The following is a 21106-nucleotide window of genomic DNA, read 5'->3' as shown; positions in this document are numbered from 1 at the left end:
GGGAAGGGTGCGGGAAGCTGAGAAATGGCAATGGCTGCGGTGTGAGGAGGAGCGTGGCAGCCCTCCCCCCTTAACCGGCGACAGACGCAACGCCGTGAGACGGCAGGGACACGGCTTCACACAGCACGGTTCAGTATTTCATGTTTACTTAGTCTTTAAGGTTTGAACGTTTAAAAAGTTACACAGTTACAAACAAGCGTTTTTGCCATTCAGCGTTGTCAGAAGAAATTAACATAGGAAGTAGGCACATCGTTGTTAGAGAACAGGACTTTGTATCTTACAATGGTGATCAACTGGTAAAATAAAATTTATTTCCAGATTTGTATTAAACACTCACATCAAGACAAACATATTTTTTTTTTTTTAAATACTGCACCACCAAGATGAATTTTTATCAATTACCTATTGAGTTGTATCATACGTAGACAATCAGGTTAATCCATGTTTTTTGAAAAAATTACAATACAAAGGCAAGGTAATGTACTCCAGCGGGAGTAAGCTTGGGAATACAGAGTAACATACTTGACCAATTTGTGCATAAGCTGCCTCTTTAAATCCCCTGGCAGCTTTCTTAGTGAAGTTTCATTTCACAGCCTATTGGCAGGTACTAACTAGTGCGATGCTATAAAAAGGTCTGCAGGATTGGTAGAACACGTGAAGAAAGCAGTTTCAAAAGCAAAAGCTACAAAGCATAGGAAAGTCACACAACGACAACTGCTCTGTGTGCAGCTATGTTGTCAGTCCCCCTTTCTCCCTCCCCCACTCCCTACAAAAATCTCAGTTCAATCAGAAAACTTTTGGCCATCAAAACTGATTTATCATACCAATAAAATTTGCTTTATTTAAAACTACACTTACAATAAGTACACTTCTGCCAGAAACTTACTTTAACCTCCAAATAGCAGGACAAAGGAAAAACCATGGTTCTCTTAATGCACAAGAGGGCCAAAAAAAGTATACAAAAATTAAAAGCTGTTTGCAGCTTGACACCTTGCATTTGTGGTCAGCATTACAAGGAGCAGATACAATTTACAAATATTTAGTTTAACATATGCAAGAGTGATCCCAAACCAATTCCAGATGAGGAATTACTAAATTAAAAAAACTGTGCGTTTTGTTATATTCGTACAAGTGCAATATTTAACAATTTCAAAATAGAAGAGTAACAAAAATGAACACACTGATTTATTCAGTACATCAGACCCAATTCTTACAAGACTAAAAACAGGACTTAAAAGTAGGATTTGCAGCTGGTCCCTCATGTTGACATCTCAATCTCAGGAGTTTAAACCCAAAGCTTTATCTAAGGAAAATCTTCCACTTTGAGATACAGTAGTAGAACCTTGCATTACAGGGACCATGGATGAAGAACTGAAGTTGTAACTTGTACCTACACGTACTAGACAGACCACACAATTGCCCGGTTCAGAATGCAGTTACAGCAGTTCTGGGGCTTAAAGCAGCTTTGTGTTTCTTCAGATTCTGTGCATGTTCATAACAGATGAATTTCTGGACTGGTGCCAGTTGGCCTGGATTAAACTGTATTTGTATCTGTAGGTAGCAGTTTTCTGTGAATGAAATCTCAAGTCATTGGCAAGAATCCCCATACGTTTTAAGAGTCCAGGTTTCATTGTTCATAGTAATGCCTTGGTTTCCAGTCTCTCCCTGGGAGAGCGACTTTTGAAACTGCGTAGGTCATGAAGTTTATCTTGAAGAGAACATTAATTCTTGACTGCAAAACTAAACATTTTATGACATACAGTTTATTGTTTATGTCTATTAGTGCTAGATGAGAATGGAACTGTTGCTAATTACATCCAAATCACAAGAGACTAAGTGTTTTTGTGCAAGTACTAGCTGTGATTTTAACATATATGGTTCAATTTTCTTCCTGAAGCATAGCAAAAAACATAAATGCAGAAGGATTTATGTTATTAGTAATTGCAATCTATGGTTGAAAATTTTTTTAATATTAGCACTTAAGTTGTCGTGATCAGTTTTCAACGTCCAACTGAAAAGTTGGGACTATTTAATTTCACAATTAATTTAAACAGCACAGTTTGCTATAAAAGTGGACTGAGAAAACCTAACCTATATATGTAGCTTCAAATGCAAAGTGAATTCTATGTAAGTATATGCTAAGGTAACGTGATAAACAGCTGTATCAAAGTATTAACGTATATGTTAAAAAAAAAATCTCACTTTTACATTCTGGAATAGCATGCAACAGCCCTTAGGCTCTGCTCTTAACTACATGCACACGTTTCTAAGGAAAAGGATTCTCAGCCTGCAGTAGCAGTGGGGAGCTCCTGTGCTGCTACCACAGTAAGATATGTGCAGAGATCAGGAGCTTGCCAACAGTTCTCCTTCAGAGAGCAACATGTTGTTTTAGCCCATGGGGTGCCAAGCCTTCTCAGCATGAAGTCTCTCACCATTGCTGTGGACTCAATTGTTCTACTCACAGCCCACATAATTTCACCCCAAGTGCATCACAGAGCACCTACATGCATTTCCACCTGGTTGGATTTGCATGCATTTAATCAAATTTATAAGTTGTTAAAAGTAGTACACTATAACGCATTGAACTATTCTTTATCAAATAAGGGGGAAGAAACAGCAGTTTTAACACATTACTGTTCGAAAATGTTGGTAATTCTGACCAACTGATGCACAACTGTAGATGGTGACCAACAAGTCATAGTTATGTCACTGAAGCAGTAAGTGTACACTTACTTACAGTGCATCAGATGTATTACCAGTGAAAAAATACAAGAAGGTCCATCTAACTTAAATGTTATACGCAGCCTAATGTGCAGTCAATGTAAAATGTTACAAACACTGCCCGAAGGGCATGTGATTTCCTGTACCTGTATTATGCTATTGGACAGCAGACAATCAGAATTCACTCCAGCTTCAGAATAATACACGTTAACTGCCCATAATCATTTCAATTCCTGTGCAAATTGCATTCTGTGGCTAGCTTTTTCAGCGCCTTAGTTAATTTAACTTGATTATAATTGGAAGCATCTGACTATGATTTAGGCATGCTTATTGCTATAAAAGAAATAAGCCCATTTTCAAAATTATTGTGCAAGTATTTTTATAAGATTTGCACACATCTCAAAAAATTCTATTGTATGACTCCCTGGTCTTGGAGTTAAGTCAGCCGTAGACGAGTCAAGCGAAGAGCTCACTGATGAGGTAAGGGATGTATCTGCAGATTTTCCTTGCGCATCAGCATCTGAATCTTTTTGACAGGATCTATAGTTGCTCACAGAACCCGATCTCTGTGGAGTTGCAGTCCCAGACTTTGCTTCAGTAATTTCATCTGGCAGGCAACAGGAGAGAAAATGAGGTATCACTATCAAATCAGTTATAGGAACAGCAAACATATTCCCCTTCTCACACTTCTAAATTTTGTTTTTCAAAAATCTTAATACATAAACAGCTTTTGTAAACTCTATACATTTGATAGAAAAAAAAAAGCTCACACATACAGTAACACAGAAGCAAGTCTCCTTATGCAAATTATTCCTGTACTCCAAACAGTGCTCTAGAACTGTTTACATCTACTTTAGACCAGCACTCCCTGTATTTTTCATTAACTGATTTCAGTGGCTTATAGTTCAATTTAGATTACTTAAAAACACAAACAGGATAGCATCCTAAGGTTAAGTCCAGTAACAGTTCAAACACTTCGTAGATGCTTTCTGCTAGCAGCTACTTTATCTGTATTCTATTTTTGTTTTCTTTATATTTGGTTATTTATGCTTTGTATTATTTGTATTTTTACTATAATTTGTTGATACATTAATTGCTAGCATCTACATTAATTTATCCTTCGCTTTTGGAAGTTTTTCCCCATAGTATGTTTTACATTTGGGCTGCAGCAGGTTAAGTTTACCTTCCTTATGAGGAGGAAATACCTTCATCTTAGAAGTAATGTTCTGCTGTAGTATCCCTATTCTTATTTTAGATACTCAATGTTAGACTCTCACCTGGCACCAGAAAAGTTATTTCCAGGAGAAATTAGTGAACCCAGGAGAGACTGCCTTTTCACCTCAAAGCCATTTTAAACTACAGTTTGGTAAGAGGAACAGGGAACAGTTAACTGTGGTGGGGAGAATGGAAAGTCAAATCAGCTGTGCTGTTGGAAGAGGAGGCAAATCCATGCCTTTGGGTTGTATTTCCTCAACAGTTGAAGCCAGGACTGGATCGGGCTGCCCTCCCCCAGCTGCATGGCTCTAAGCAGTCATCACCCCTCCCACAGGGATGGCATTTGTCTTGTACTGGAGTAGGCGAGTACAGGAAAGTGATTACTTCCCTGTATCAAGTACCACTGGATCCAAGCAAGCACCTGTATTGTCAGAAGGAAGAAGGCAAGAACTGCACTGCCATATCAGATCAGATTAAGCTACTGTGGGACACGGTATAGCCTTAGCCACCCTATACCATAATCCAGCCATGGTCCCATAAATACTTTTTCCATGGCACATGTTTTCCCATAGGCATGTCATGTACACCATTTGCTGTAGGTAATTCAGTTTTAGTCTACTATGGCCATGAATAAGCATTGTAGCCAGTCTCTATTAGCTTCTCCATTCATTTTCAGGAAGGCAGCCAACTAGGATTTGTATGTTGTGTTACTGTCACTCTATAAAATGTATCTTTCTACAGGTTAGGTCAACTGCTTTCAAAACTTCAGTTACTGTAAGCACACAACTCCTATCTCAAATTTTGTCTACTGCTAGCATTGGCAGGTTGACTTTGACGGCTAATACCCTAGCACAAAGCAGAAGAAAATTGGAAGGGCAGAAGTGGAAAACTCATGGGTAGAAATAAACATAGTTTAATAACAGGAAGGAAGAAAAAAGGAAAAGAAGAAAAAAAAAGTGATGCAAAAGCAACCACTCACCACGTCTCCAAAGCAGACTGACGCCCAGCCAGTCTCAAGACTACCTTCCCCAAACCCCCATGCTCTCAGTTTCTTTGCTAAACATAACATTGTATGGCATGAAATATCCCTTTGGTCAATCTGGGTCAGGTCTGCAGGTTACATCCCCTCCCAGCTTCTTGCTTATCTCCAGCCTACTACTCATTGGGTGCAACAAAGAGACTAGGTTCTATGCAAGTACTGCTCAGCAACAGCCAGAACACTGGTATGCTATCAACACTGGTTTAATCACAGATCCAAAACAGAGCACCATACAGGCTGCTGTGAAGAAAATGAACTCCATCTCAGCCACACCCAGTACAGCAACGTACAGTCCAAGTCAAATTTAAATGCGTAGATGCCAAGCTTTATCTTCACTAGGAAATGTTATTCACATGCTTACTTCAAATCTAAATTAATGGTTAAATCTGGGGGTGAAGCTCCAAAGGCAGTTCAGGCTAAACCAAATCTCACCTCTCACGGCCCTGTCCTCTTTTCACCAGTGGTATTAGTGCTGGTGCAGACACAAAATGCAGCAGTTCAGCAGCTGATATAGCTAAAAAGCTATTATTTAAGGGATAAAGCAGCTAACCGTCTGATTATTGGAATGCTAGACCAGGAAGGAATAAAGAAATGCTAATACAGACCTAGACTGGCTTAAACTAATGAAAGACAACACTTACTTCACCTCTATACAAGTAAATTAAGACATGTTTGCGTTGAGAATTTTTTGTCATACGACCTCTGTTAACTTATGTAAGTCTTCACATACCGTCAATGCTACGGAAGTCCAGTAAGTATGTCCTGCTGTCGACCTGATACAACTGTAGACTCATTTTGGAATATGCACTTGTCACTGGATTCTTCCTTCGAACACGCAGGTAGTATGGATTTACAACCTAGTACACAACAGACTTGAGTTAGTTACCAGAACTGCTTGAGAAGCACTACATACTAGTTTTGCCATTTCAACTCACTGGTATTAAGTGATTTCAGGCGTACCTGTTAGAAGTTTGGGGTGTTTTTAAGCCAACAGAAAATCATTCCTACAGCCCCAATAGAAGAGTTAGATATGCTGGCATGCCTTTCCCAAAACCATTCCCGCACAGCAAAACCAATCAGACAGCACAGGCACATGAGATTATTTTCCAGCACAGGACAACATAGTTTCAGACTTCTGGACTATGCAGAACACAGCTCAAAAGAGTTTGCCGAATTTGTAAAGACCCTTTATTCTTTTACCTTCCATTCATAATCCAGTTGTTTGATGGCTCGACAAACTTCAGCCATAATATCATTTGGCCGACTCTGACTCCTTATCCCCAAGTGCCACTTAGCTCTTCTTACACCTTGGTGTTTTGACTTCTGTGGATTCAGCTCATCAAGAGTATGGCGAGGACGCGGTGCTTCAGCTACTAAAAATGGCACTCTTTCAGGATGAGGGCGAGACAGATGGTGATCATCAAGAAAAGAATCCGGTGGGCTTGTAGCCAAGTAGAAGTCTTTGGCCTCATTCATTATTCTTCTATTATCTATAATGAGGTGATAAGCAACTGCTAAAGGATCCTGATGATTTCGGCTATATAGGCAACTTAGCACTTCCTCCTCAGTGCATTCAAACTTCTCACACACTTCTTTTAAGGCTTCATCATCAATCATTGTAGAGCTGTATGATGGGTCTTCAGGAAACAAGTATTTTGGAAGGTCCTGCTTAAACCATTCATGTTCCCTAGATTTAAAAATAAAGAGTCTGAGTATACATATGCATGTAAAGCAAACCTTTTTAAATTCTTTTAAAAATAAAATTACTTTTAGGCTGCACAAAAGAGAATCACAGTTGTCAGTCAAAGTCCCCTTCTGCGCAGCACAGACAATAAAACTACATAAAAGAAAGTAATCACCACCTTCACAATATTTTGCTAGACGTTTTGCAGGAGACTGAAAAAAATCCTCTTTCCTGTAAGTTTTTCCAACTACCTGAGCTCCAAAAATATCTTTGTGTAACACATCAACGTTCTTTTTACATAAATAGTATATTTTGTTACTGCCACTGTGTTAGTTCTGATATATTTTCAACTGAAGTTTTTGTACTACCCACTTGAGTTGTTCCTCCCCAAGCATACACATAACAATACATAACAAAATTAAGAAATGTTGACGCTGAATAACTTTTTGGTAGATGTTTGGACGCAGATTTTTGAACCTTAAAGTCACATGCTCCCCATCCCAAACAAGCTGCCTATCATTTTTTCATTCAGAACACCCCAAGCTGTCTCTTCAAGATTTAAAGAGTTGAGGAAGCTACAGAAGCATCAATCTGTACTTCTTTACTACTGTATCCATGGGCTGGTAATTCATAAAAGGGAAAAGGAAATACATATAAAGAACAAAATGCTTACATTGCATGCAGAAAAAATAAGATTGTCTTGTGTGCCTATAATAAGCTGCTTCACTAGCTAAGGGGTATGGCACGACATTAATTTTGAAAGTATTCTTGCCTATAACATAAAGACTTGCTACAGATTTAAGAGCAGTTCTATGGATGTCATTGTTTAACCTTAGCTGGCATCCAAGCAGCACACAGCCACTTGCTCAGTCCCTCCCAGTGGGGTGATGGGGTGAATCAAAAGGGTAAGAGTGAGAAAATAATTTGCGAGTTTCTCCACAGCTGAGAAGCAGGCCCATAGGTAGGAAGAGAGATTCTCTTTGAATTTTTGAGTTGGCTGGCCAATTCACCCACAGTTGGTGTCTCCATGTCTGTCCAGCTCATTACTGCCAGGGTGTTGGTGTATAGCATCAGTGCACTTCATACAAATTTCTGCCACGTGGACTGAATGTACCAGATTTCATCTACGTCTTTGCACACCTGGTTGTCATCCAGGTTGCTACAGATCACCACCACCATGGCTTAGACACTGCATACCTCCCTCAGTGGTGGTCCATTTGCTTAGGGAATTTGCGAGACCTTCCTTGAAGGGTATACCTGTCCATCACACTCAACAGGATTCACCTTCAAAGACCAAGGACTCCTGCCCCATTTACAACCCCTCTGTCAATGGCCTTATCCCTAGCAAGGGATCCCAGCTGCTTCCTTACCCTCTAATTCCTGACTATTTGCCCCAATATCTCAGCATGGGAGTAACCAGCTGAGAGTTTGCTCACCTGGTTGATAGCTGAAATCTTTTTGCATACCTCACAGTTTACTTTGGGATAGGGATCAAGTGCTTTCTGTCTCATTTATGATTTCAGTCTCTTCCTCCTCCTGTTCTTGTGACTGCTCTGCTGCAGAACAGGCTGCCTCTTCTGATTCGCTCTCCCGCTCCCTCTTAGGAGAAGCTTCTTCATCCCTTATTAAACATGTTGACTTGCACTCCAATTTGTTCTTTTTAACTATAGGGCCAGCCAATATAGTTGAAGGCTGGGTCTCTGGCTTAGCCACAGTGTCTGTTTTCAGATCCAGAGACCCTCTCTTCTCCTTGTGGGTGCTGAATAGTATTGAGCAGTTTTCAGTAGGCGCAGACCAGGCCCCAGGAGAGCGCATTAAGTTGTGCCTCTTCGGAATAACCAGGGCATCTTTTTCTCAAACATTTTATCGCTTCATCAAAATCCCACACTCGTTCAGGAGCAAAGTCTCAGACCATCTAAGGTGATAAGCCTCTAAATACCTGCCCATATTCTCCCACATGCCTTACCACCCATAACCACACTGCCATTGGGCCTGGGTTTAATAATCAGAAAGAGTTGAAAAAAAATTTGTAAGGAAAAGAAGAAAACAAAAAAAAGGAGAGAGGAAAATAAAACCCAAGAAAGACAAGCAAATGAAAACAATTGCTCACCACCAACTCACTGATGCCCAGCCAGTCCCCAAGCAGCGGCCCAACCTTGCCAACCTCCCTCCCAGTTTTATTGCTGAGCATGACATCACATGGTATGGAATATCCCTTTGGTCAGTTGGGGGCAGCTGTCCCAACTGTCACCTCCCAGCTTCTTGTGTACCTCCAATCTACTCACTGGCAGGGCAGTGTAAGGAACAGAAAAGGCCCTGACACTGTCTAAGCACTGCTTAGCAGTAACTAAAACATCCATGTGTTATTAATGCTATTTTCAGTAAAAATACAAAACACAGCCCTGTACAAGCTACTGTGGAGAAATTTAACTCTACCTCAGCCAAAACCAGCACAACGGGCCAAGGTCTAGTCAGTGTGATCCTGAGAACATGCTTCAGCACAGAGTTTTCAGAGTTGGAAGGACCTCTAGAGATCATCTAGTCCAACTCCCCTGCCAAAGCAGGATTGCCCGGAGCACATTACTCAGGACTGCATCCAGGCGGGTCTTGAAAATCTCCAGAGAAGGAGACTCCACACCCCCCCTGGGCAGCCTATGCCAGTGCTCTGTCACCTGAACCGTAAAGAAGTTTTTCCGTGTGTTGGAACGGAACTTCCTATGCTCCAACTTGCGCCCATTGCCCCTCGTCCTGACACTGGGAACCACCGAGAAGAGTGTGGCTCCATCCTCCTTCAACCCACCCTTAAGATATTTGTAAGTAGTAATAAGGTCTCCCCTCAGCCTTCTCTTCTCCAGGCTAAAGAGTCCCAGCTCTCTCAGCCTTTCCTCATAAGGGAGATGCTCCAATCCCTCAATCATCTTGCTTGCCCTTCGCTGGACTCACTCCAGCAGTTCCCGGTCCCTCTTGAACTGGGGAGCCCAAAACTGGACACAGTATTCCAGTTGTGGCCTCACCAGTGCTGAGTAGATGGGGAGAATGACCTCCCTCAACCTACTGGTCACACTCTTCCCTATGCAGCCCAGGATTCCATTGGCCTTTTTGGCAACAAGGGCACATTGCTGGCTCAGAAGCAGAACAAGTTCCTCCTATAACACTATAAAGCATGGCCCTAGCTGGATGACTGAACCCAGAGAAATACTTTTACTGTTCATTGTGCTGGGCCTCTGCACTTGCATGCACACACCCTTCACCCCCCTCAGAAGAATTAAAGCATTCAAACTCAGTTTCTCCTTTAAACTGTGAGGTGACCTGTCTTATGGCTAATAGGACCGAACTGTTTAGACTTCAAAATCCATCCATGCTCAGTAACCAGTATTATTCAACATCTTTTTCACACCACTTCTCTTCCAGTCTTATTTAACATGACTGAGATAAGCTGAGTTCCTATCCATTCAAGTTTTACAATGCTTAGTTTTCACAGTGCTTCGATTTCTGCAAGAAAGTACTTCCCATTGTAATAATGTAGCAAGGGATAAGCACACCACATTTTTTGTTCTACTGAAAGAACACGAACATTGCTGACTTTGTAACACTCAACCCTAAAAGAAGCAGCATTTCACTAAGGTAGTATATGCGAGCTTCCTCCTTAGAGTTTCTTACAAAAGAAACAGGAAAACCTAGCTAAGCTGCTGCATCAAGTACAGCTCTATCAGCTAATTTTTTTTTTTTTAATTCAACCCCCTGCACACTTGTCAAAGCATTCACATTCTCCATAATCTCCTCTTGGAATCTGGAGCCCATGACGGCTATCTGTACCTACAAGCTTTAACTTATCAGTATTCAATGCAGTAATGATGACTCATACACAAACTCATGCCAGGGTTTTGAAGCACAGAAAGTGCCATCTTGCAAGCAGAATAATTACAATCTTAACAGATGATTTTTCAGAGTCTGAAGAAATATGAATACAAGTGGTAGTTATCTGAAGAGTGACAACTTCCTCTCAGACATATACGGTACAGAATAGTGGTTCTTAAAAGCAAGGACATTTTTCTGATCAGTTTAGTTTTTGCAAACCATTCTACAGGTGAACAGCTTCACTATAGCAGTCTTAAACCCAGAGTTTCTCAGAATTTCTACATGCAATGTCTATAAATTTTTAGTGTGACCTCCAGTAGATACTTCATTGGCCACTGGAGATCAGAACGATCAGAGCTGAAGCCAAAACACCAGAAGTTGAATTTTTCATCTCAGTCTATGAAACATGGACGAGCTGTATGAGTTATTTCTTTGTTCTACATATTTGTACTGAGATTATCATTCCAGCATCCTGTGATCAGACATCAGTTAGTGTTTTACCTAATGTCTCTGATTGTTGCTCTCTTCATTGGATCCACTTGCAGCATGTGCTTCAAAAGACTAATTACAGATGGATTCAGGTACTGAGGGGTATAAAAGATACCATCACATATCTTCTTAAAAAGGGTTGGCACGTGATCATCATCAAATGGAAGTGTTCCACATAACAAAGCATAGAGAATAACCCCACTGCTCCAAATATCTACTTCTGGACCTGCGTACAATCTGGGAAAAAGTTAACTATTAGTAATTTGCGTTTAATATAAATAGATTTTATTCTTCTTTCTTACACTGTATCACAGTAATTAAACGTGTATGAGCTTGGGACAACTAATCTGCAAGTACTACAACATTTCAGTTCTATTCCATGCCTCCCTTGGACTTTAGTGTCCTTCCCCTTCAAATACATAACAGGGCAGAAGTATGCAGTTTTCCTCTCTATTGTATAACAATAACCCACAAATGCAATTTAAGACAACGGCAAACTGAAAGAAACTTACACCTACCACTAAGAAAGCCCACGTTATACATTGTTATTACCATTTTAGTAGAATCTGTGCAAAGTCATCTATCCCCCAAAACTGAGACACTGAAAAGTTTAACCTTAAGTCCCTATAACAGAACTTGTCACATATTCTTTGCTACTGACTGAATAAAACAGGTATTTGGCTTCCAATCAGTAAGAGATAATATTAGGGTAGGTAGCTAAAAGCAGATTTGACAGTCATCAAGTCTAAAAAAAGGGGAAGTTACCTTCAGAGTAAGTATCTACTCTGCAGCACATATTTCACTGTTACTCAATTTCACAGCAGACTTTGCCTGTATTTCTATCTGTACCTTTACTTGCAAAATCTGAGCTATAAGTGAGATTTTAAAAACAATCCAGGCACACTATACACACTGGATTTGGGGCATTAGACATCACCCCTACCTTACAGGAACTATTCAAAGCCAGTTTATAAATGCCATAAACACTCATGAAAAATTATCAAGACAAATAAAAGTTCAGCTCAGAGTTTCTCAATATCAAGCTTGTCAATTGCACTAGTTTCATAGCCTTTGGAATCAAGCAGCAAAATAATTTAAATACATGCACACATATAACCCAATATAAAAGAAACTACCTTCCTGAAATTACTTCTGGTGCAGCATAGTTAGGGGAACCACAGCTTGTTCTTAAAAATTCTCCATCTGACATCATATTTGATAGACCTGAAAGTGTATAAGAGTAACTACTAAAAATTCAGAGAGCAAAATGATTTCACACTGCATACACCACCTAGAACAAATCACCGGCAATTCAGATTAGAAAATTAAAAAAATTTATCTCAGTAAAAAAGTAACATTGTTTGGAATTAACTTAAATTTTTATGTAAGCAAGCCACATAATCCTCCATTGAGTTTACCAGAGTAACATCAATCCATTATTGCACACAACCTAGAAATATTTCAGAACATATTCATTGCAAGACAAAAACCAGTCCAATTTAGATGACACATGCATGATAAGAGAAGAAACTTGCTCTAAGGGAGATGGAACAGCATAGCAAAATAGGATTTTGGTCATTAAAAGAAAGTCTTAAAAACCACATTTGCTTCTAAATGACAATGTGGAAGATGACACAGAACTGCGTAAAATTCTTTAAGAGGTTATATAGAATAAGGGAACTGAGGAGTACACATGACTTCATTACAATTTAGACAACAACACTGCTCAGCTGGTTCCCCAATCACTGCAGTCCAGTAGTTTGATTTTAGATATTCTGTTAGTAATTAACGTGTACTTTAGAACTAGGCCATCTTAATTCACTAGCCCTCAGTATAGTCTAATATCAGTAAAGAATACCACTTCTAGAATAGCTGTGGAACATATCTTCTATTTTCCTCAGTGGAGGCTGTATGACCAAGACTACCATAAGCCAGAGAATTCAATTTCTGAGAAGGAATTACACCCTTTTACAGGGGGAGGGGGGAAGATGAAAGAGTACAACTTGGCTAACTTGCATATTCTAATACACACAAGCTTTCATTAAGCTCTTGTTTAATACACTAGTCACTATTAACTGAGTGCTACAGCTTTGCTGATGCTTAAGTTCCAGGAAGATATTTTTGTAAGTTATTGTACTACATTTCTTCATCAAATAAGCCATTTCACCTAAAGCATCAAAGCATTTCCTACACACAAGAAATCAGTATGATTCCCAGTGCCCACATACTTTAATACCATACTTTTAAAATATACATAGCATACTCAGCATTGCTTAGCACCTTTCAGAGACCTCAAAGTGCTTTACAAGGGCAGGTATTATCAACTACGTCTACATGAGATATATCATGATGATATAGCAGCATGGATACCTTACTACACTATTACGGTGGGGTTTCCTAATTCAGATCATTTCAAGAAATTGCTGCCAGTCTTCTCAGCAGCCGTGTCACAAATAGCTAGCATAAACAATTACAATCTCTGATTAGTTAAGCAGGTAAGTCATGGTTTGGGCCAAACCAGCCACCAATCAAGCAACAGATGCCCCCCCCGCACCTGACTTAAAAAAAAAAAAAGAGAGGCAGGACAGAAAGACTTATGAGTTTAGAAGGAACTAAATTACTTTAAGAAAATATTAATAATAAAAAACCCTATCAACTTCCCAGGATGACAATCACATCACTCTCTGGCACTGGGGAAGTCCCAGACTGGACTCAGTGACAGACAGGAACTGGACTCCAGATCTGGATTCAGGATCAAAGGTAGATGAACAGAGTCCTCCTGGGACAGCGGCCACTGAAGAAAGAGGGCTGACCCTTTGATCCCTCAGCTTTTATACTGAGCATGAGGCAGATGGGATGGAATACCCCGTTGGTCAGTTTTGGGTCACCCGTCCTGTCCACTCCTCCCCGCAGGTGGGACCCTTTTACGCTTTTCTGCTTCTGACCCTCCAGTGCGGCAAGTAACAAAGTTGGTTGGCCTTGGGGGTTACAGCAATAAGTATAAGCAGGAGCCTCTCTGCATACCATGCCTGGGCATCAGCTATAAACATAGGTCTTATCACTCTGAGAGTGAACAGTTTCTGCACAATTTTAATTTCACTAGTTAGAAGAGGCCTAGCTAAAAAGTAAAGTTCCTAAATAAAATTACTCCTGTTTTACCTCAAACCAGGACAAGATATATAGCAAAAAGGCACAAGATTTTATGAGATTAACTGTTCTTATTTTACCTTTTATGCTTTAACTTTTTTTTTTCAATCACATCTTTAGAGTTTTTAAAGTGAACTTAGAGTAGTTTAATAGTGCATTTTACTAGTGTAAAATACTAGTGTATTTTACTATAGCAATGTGGTTCTTCCAACATGATGAACTACCCTTGCACTGTACTTCCAAGAGAGCTAAGCATCTACACTTTACAGATGGTGAAGCAGGCAATAGGAGTGAATTTTGAAGTGGAAAGGTCAGGAACTAAGTCTATTTAGCATTTAAGAGAAAATATCATTAAGCAAAACCAAATAAATCAGTTCACAATTTCACCCAGCCACAGAAAATACCTGAAAAGAAAGCTTGAGAGGAAAACAAGTTCTACACACATGCAAGAAGATCATTTTGCTTTACATTCATACTCTTGAGGTTCTTGTATTGTGTCCCACCACCAGGATATTCAAGTATACACATTTTATTAAATATTTACCATAGTCATTAACAGGATCTAAGTAACATGAGAAATGCAATCAGATATAAAATAGCAATGCTTACCAAAGTCAGCTATCTTGGCATTCATATGTGCATCAAGCAGCACGTTTTCAGGCTTCAGATCTCTATGTACTACCATATGCCTGTGACAGTAATCCACGCCAGAAAGGATTTGCTGGAACAGACGTCTGCTTTCCTTCTCATCAAGCTAAAACAGACAAAGGTTTTAAACAATCATGAAGCAGTGGAAGATAACTTGGTTTTCATTTATAAGAATTAAAGGAAATTTTCCTATGACCTAAAGTTACTCTCTATAGCTGTGTAACTTTATACAGTAACATATCAGAACTTGTAGCAGAAAGCTTCATAGCTATGGTACAAACAAAATTATGTAAGCTCTAAAGCAAATAAAACAAAACATACGCACTGACTCAGAAAGTCACTGAAATTTCTTAAGCACTCTTCTGAAATTGGTTAGGCAGATGTTACATACTCAGTAACTAGAAACATTAGCACACAACTATTAACTTTGCCTAATTGGAATATCAATGAACTCTGACATTTAAGCACAGCACAAGGCTTAAGTTGACAAAAGCTGCTGACACACAGCACAGAAGTGATAAATTTTAGATGCTATTTATGCTACTAGCAGCTAGCCCTAAACAGCAGGCTTAGCTGGGCATTTTGTGCAAATGTGCCCTAATCCATGCTAAAGTTTGTTTTAACAACTAACTAGAAGTATCCTGGCTGTCTAGATGGTTTGTCAAAAGTGATCTCAGAACTTTCACAGAAATTGTTCTACTAGTAGATGAGGGTAATAAAGGCACAATGGTAGCTTTCCAATAATGGATCATACCAAAGAAATTGGTATAATATAATATATAGATACACATCCATCCAGTCCGTAACCAGTAATTGTAATTAACATATCAGTATCACTAGAGAGGAAAAATGCCATGACAAAGTCATACATAAAGATCTGAAACCTGCTAACATATAATCATTTTTACTTTCAGAACAAGATGTAGCCATAGTATATTTTAATTGCTAAAAGCAATATTAATGCTGAATACATAAAAACAAACCTTCATTTAAGAGGGTGTGACTGGTACCCCCTGCTCCAGGCCCCTAGTAATGCGGTTAGCATAACTAACACCATTTTATGAGACAAGCAGCCATTTTGTGACTGTGTCACATATTCGTGCCCTTTCTCTCATTATCACATATTCATGCCCTTTCCCTCATTATCAGGCTCTGAAGGTCCTGTGAACCAAGTAGACAAAGCAAACATTTCTTCTTCCCCTCCTTACCAGCCTCAAGGTTACTAGGCATCAGCCTGATTACCCCCTTCCTTACTAGCCTTGAAGGTCCCAAGCACTGGTGAGCCAGGTGGTAGCGACAACCCCCGCACAGAACAGGGAAGCATAACAGCACACAGAGCACTGTCCATAGAACTCGTAACTACTTGATTTTAAGTGGGAACCTGGACCAGAACTGCTGCTACACAGTGAGACCCATGACACCCCGTGGCTAGGGATGCCTCCACTGTCCCCTGCTTCCTCCCAGGATCAAGTGATTGACTCATGTTCTTTCCTATGACTTTCAAGTTTAGATTGTGAATGTTACATTGACACAGCAAACCATGTATTAAGATTTGCCCTGATCTGCTGAGGATCTAGGTGATTAGAAATCATAAGTTGTATTATAAATTCTGCAATACACCACTCAAATTACACCACTACACTGATTCTGCTTGTACACATCCTGTGCCACTCTAATCATCAATTCTGTGGTACACTAATCACAGTACCCTGTTAAGAAAATAAAGCTTCATTCTGCCAAGGATCCCCAAAAAGAACCTGTCTGTCCCCTCAGTGTCAGGTGACACGGGAATGTTGCAAAAGCAATAACAAAATGCAAGTCATTGATTGGACTACTTCTTACCCTTCCATTTTTACAGATATAATCAAAGAGTTCTCCTCCTGAAACATATTCCATCACCATGAAAATGTCGGTTGGTGTACTGATGACCTGGTACCTGATAAGAGAAGGTATTTGTTAGTCTACACACTCAGTAAAAGATGATAGGTAAATTTAGTTAAAATTAAAGTTGTGCCAAAGTCAGGAAAAAAGTATACTGTAAAATATTTATTAGCCAGTTTCCAGCTACTGGAATGACAGTATTTTTCAGAAGCTATTTCCTCTCCTTTCACCATGTGATGCCATCATTGACAAGACCAGCAGGAAATTTGCATTCCCAACCACGAATATTGGGTTTTGTACTTCCAGAGGACCAACCTTGGTCCAAATGATTTCTATGAAACGATTTACAGTGCTGCCTCATAGACAGCTTGGTGCAGTGAGGAAGGAATTCAAAAGGACTTTGCCAGAAGTTTTGAAATAACTAGTTTATGGCCAAGCTTCCCCATTTAAGAGATTTCGATTTTGTTCTACATATCCTTACCTAAAAGTTGTTTAATTTTTTCCCCTTACAGCAATCAGAAGTAAACCATTTTTAATGGTACAAGAAAATGAACACTGATAACACTTCAGCCAAAATTCAGATAGTATATTAAGAAAACAGAAGGTAGCAATTGGATGAAAATGAATCTTTCAAGGTACTACACTTTAACATGCAAATATCCAAATTGTAATAAATAAGTGAATTCGCATATACACTACAGAACAGCAACATGCTTCAAAATGCTTAATTCAAGACAAAGGGGAAAACTGACATGCTATGGCTTAGTGAGACAAGTTATTCTTGAACTACATAGACAGCAATGAGTTCAGACTATCCAGGTCAAACGTGTGTGCACATATATGCGTGTGTGTATCCATTTTAATAGTTTAAGATTATAGTGTAACATTTCAATAACCTCAATACCCTTCTGAGGCAGTTATCAACATGAGATCTTCAAAGTCAGTTTTACATAAAATCTTATAGTCCGAGATGCTTTACCTTTACTGATTTTCTCTCTAATACCTTGGTTGAAAGTACTTCATGTAACTAAATAACAACATTCTGAAGCCATGGCTAAGACATTACTACAGAAATAGTATTTTAATACTTTTAATCCAAAAGTTACAGCCATGCTTCTCTATAGTCAGTAACATTTCTGGTTATGGGAGAGGAGGTTGTGGAACAGTTACATACCTATAATATAAATAAGGTTATCAAATCACACAGCATAGGTGATCAGAATGCAAAAAGAAGCAATTTTATGTAGGAAAACAAGATACATTCTATTACTAGAGGTGAAAAACCACAAGCAGAGATGCTCCAGAGGGTTTCATTTAAAGCATGGTATAGAAAAAAAAAAAATCTTATTTAACAGGCTTAAATATGTATATACTGCTAAAGCTGTGTATGAAATTTTTCATAAAACACAGCAGTGTTCCTAATTAGACATTGTCTAATTTGTCATATTAAGCTGAAGAAATCTTTCTACTTTCATCAAGTATCTTAAGCTGCTACCTAGCAGTTTCCCCAATCCAGTTCCTAATAGTATGAGCAGCATTATCCTAAGTTACCAGCAAGTCTACGGGCACCACAGTATCAATTATATCTCAAGAGCTACATGCTATATGCATAGGCTAATAATCCTTTTGCTTTAGAAATGCAGGCTGACCAACTGAAAAGTTGGGGATCCGGAAGTTTTTCCATCACCTCCTACATCTTGTCCCTTATATCCACATGCAAGAGAAAAAAAAACACCCCAGAATTCCCTGAGAAAGAAACTGTGATCTGAAACCTGTTAAGCTGACTTAACAGTTTAGCAACACCACAAGTACACATTCCTGTTCCGCCCCCACATCTCAGTCAGTACGCTAACACTTCCTATTTTGTTTTGGCTACAGGTATGTCCTTTGGACTCTTTCATGAACTTTAACTGGCAGCACTAGAAGTTTTGCAGCCAATGCAGCTCAACAGTCTTCTGAAAACTAATCCACTGAAGAAGTCAGTGAGTTGATCTTACACAATCCAATTTAATTTGGCAACAGCTCTTATACACTCCCTTTAGCTTCAGTGTAAGGATGGCATCTGTCAGTGGGGTCTTAAAACAAGACTGCCAATAAAAAAAATTAACACCAACGTCATGATTAAGACAGTGAAAGTCACCCACACTCTGGAGGTGCAGGTTAACTTTACAGGACGTGAAAGTAAAACAAAAATGGCATTTATAATTTATTTCCTCCAACTAGACATGAGGGGTCTACTCTGGAACATATTTAATTGTACTCTGTACTCCTTGATGAACTATAAGATGTAAACAGTCACACTGTAAATACCACATTTAGACAAGTAGTAGCAGCTATATTGAAGAATTCTGAAATATCAATCACATTTAACAAACTGCTCATCCTCAATTCAGAAAATCTCGCAGAGCACCAAGTACATTGGAAAAAAAAAAAAAAAAAAAAAATCACAGACTGACCAGCACATCACTAAAAACTTATTTCAAGTAAGAAAACACAATTAACCTACTACAGAAGTGCTCTTTACAATCTTGTTCTTAATAACTTCATTTTCTAAGCAGAAAAAATATTAAATATATCCAGAAAAAGAAAACTAAAGTAGCAGCTAAAAGCAGAGGTGGATACTACTATAAGTATCTATCATGCCATTACCTTTTATGTACCTCTCCAAAGAATTTGTAAGCAAAGATCTAATGGCAGCTTTCTGGCCTCCAGAGAAGATCAGTTTTGTGAAAAAGTGTTAGAAAGGACACTGAAAATGGTTGTATACTTGGAAGCTGATTACTTTTCTATCAAGATACTGCTAGTAGTATTGCCCTTTAAACATATCTCAGATCACTGACAGCAAAAAGAGATTACTACTTAAATAAGTTTGATTATAGCAAGCAAAACTTACAGCTTAATTATATGAGGATGCCTGAAGAGCTTGAGGTTCTGAATCTCCCTGCGGATTTTTCCTACAACATCAAGGCTGCGAATCTTCTGTCGATTCAGGATCTTCACTGCAACTTTATGCCCAGTTAACTCATGTTTGCCAACTGCAAGGAACAAGGAAGTATTTAGTCAGGCTTTTCAATTGTTCTGTAAAGACATTAATTTGCCCATTTCGACTGTAGACTAGAAACACAAGTTAAGATTCCACATATCCCCATTATCCTTGGGGAGGCTGAAAACCCAATTGCACGTCATTTCTTACGCCCTACTCCAACTTCTTCCACCATTCTGTCATTGGAAGATGAATGGGATATGTAAGAAAAACGTTAAACCTAACCCTCTGAAATCTTGCAGAATGACTACATTTTTGCGCTACTGCAAAAACCGAAGAATATCCCAAAACACTTGCCACCCTTACTCATTAGGAAGACCATTTTCTCTCCCTGTAGAAGACATTCCAAGCTTTCGTCTCACTTGGTAACCCACTCAGACATTTTGTCCTGTAGCTCTTCTACTTAATCTGCAAGGATCGCTCTTACTAAAGAAATCACAGCTATCCTTCCCTCAAGAAGCCTGTTTCGGCAATTACTCTGAATTATTGCTAAGCATATCTGATTGGTTTACTTGAAAAATTATAACAACATTAAAAAAATAATTACTACCTTATATAAGATCCACAGTCTGTATAGTAAACACCAGAGATTTATTATATTAAGAGTGGCAAAACCTACAGGAAATGCACAGAAAAAAAATCCAACAGTAACTACAAGAAGCAATGCAAAGATGCAGCCTCCTACATTCTTCAGTTTCTTCCCTACTTCAAGGAGAGTTTCATTTTTCTTTCAACAGAGGAACTCAAAAACGTAAACTATTTCCTAGAGAGCTACCCCTCCTGAAGTCCTTAATTTTGCAAGTGCCATTGGAAGTAGCCGCAACAGAGTTGCCAAGAGTATTTTTCTTAAACCCAACACTGGATCACAGATAAACCTCAGAAGTTATCTATCTCTTCCACTAGAAGGCTTTGCTATCTGCACTGGTTTCTGCATGCAGTGATTATAACTACATCACTTTCACTCACTACCCTGATTCCTACCTTTTGAAGATAAGCCAAATTCCAGGGGTATGTACATGGTTCCTCCTTGTCCACCCGAATGGACATTGCTAACTGACCTGTGCTGAACACATTACTCTCCGAGACGGTTGCCTCACCTCGCTTGAGAATTTAACTAAGCCCCAGGCTTCAGGTTTTATTTAAATATATCCATGGGAAGCTGTGATAACAGCAATGATCCACAAAAATCTTTCTGTATTCAACAGATAATTTGGATATAATTAACAAATACCTATCAATCTGTAAATTTCATTCCCAACACAAGACTTGCCTGCTGCCTTTTGCCTCTGCTAAGCTAAAAAACAACACAAGTGAGAAGAAATTCTTAGCAGAGACAGAGATAATGAGAAGCACCTGAGTGATTATTCTTATAAAAAAAAAA

General features: G+C 39.1%; 1 protein-coding gene across 1 annotated transcript; it reads right to left on the bottom strand.

Moving 5' to 3' along the window:
* Window positions 1-2839: 2839 nt before the first annotated feature.
* On the bottom strand, window positions 2840-20743 carry PRKAA1 (protein kinase, AMP-activated, alpha 1 catalytic subunit). Its single transcript, XM_009894707.1, has 9 exons — window positions 20707-20743; window positions 19576-19717; window positions 16644-16737; window positions 14763-14907; window positions 12143-12230; window positions 11019-11243; window positions 6176-6662; window positions 5706-5832; window positions 2840-3328 (listed from the first exon to the last, which is right to left on the bottom strand). Exons 1-9 carry the CDS (start codon window positions 20741-20743, stop codon window positions 3084-3086), a joined length of 1590 nt encoding a protein of 529 aa, XP_009893009.1. The 3' UTR covers window positions 2840-3083.
* Window positions 20744-21106: the final 363 nt, after the last annotated feature.

Source organism: Charadrius vociferus, unplaced genomic scaffold (genome assembly GCF_000708025.1).
Source record: "Charadrius vociferus isolate BGI_N301 unplaced genomic scaffold, ASM70802v2 scaffold450, whole genome shotgun sequence".
NCBI classification, from domain to species: domain Eukaryota; kingdom Metazoa; phylum Chordata; class Aves; order Charadriiformes; family Charadriidae; genus Charadrius; species Charadrius vociferus.
This window is presented reverse-complemented; position numbering and strand designations above follow the sequence as displayed.

Excerpts from the sequence above, each read along its gene's own strand:
- PRKAA1 (XM_009894707.1), bottom strand. The coding sequence starts at position 20,743 with ATGTACATACCCCTGGAATTTGGCTTATCTTCAAAAG. Across the intron at positions 19,718-20,706 it reads ATTTGGCTTATCTTCAAAAG|TTGGCAAACATGAGTTAACT; the intron begins GTAGGAATCAGG and ends TGTTCCTTGCAG. Across the intron at positions 5,833-6,175 it reads AACTGGATTATGAATGGAAG|GTTGTAAATCCATACTACCT; the intron begins GTAAAAGAATAA and ends GTTGTGTACTAG.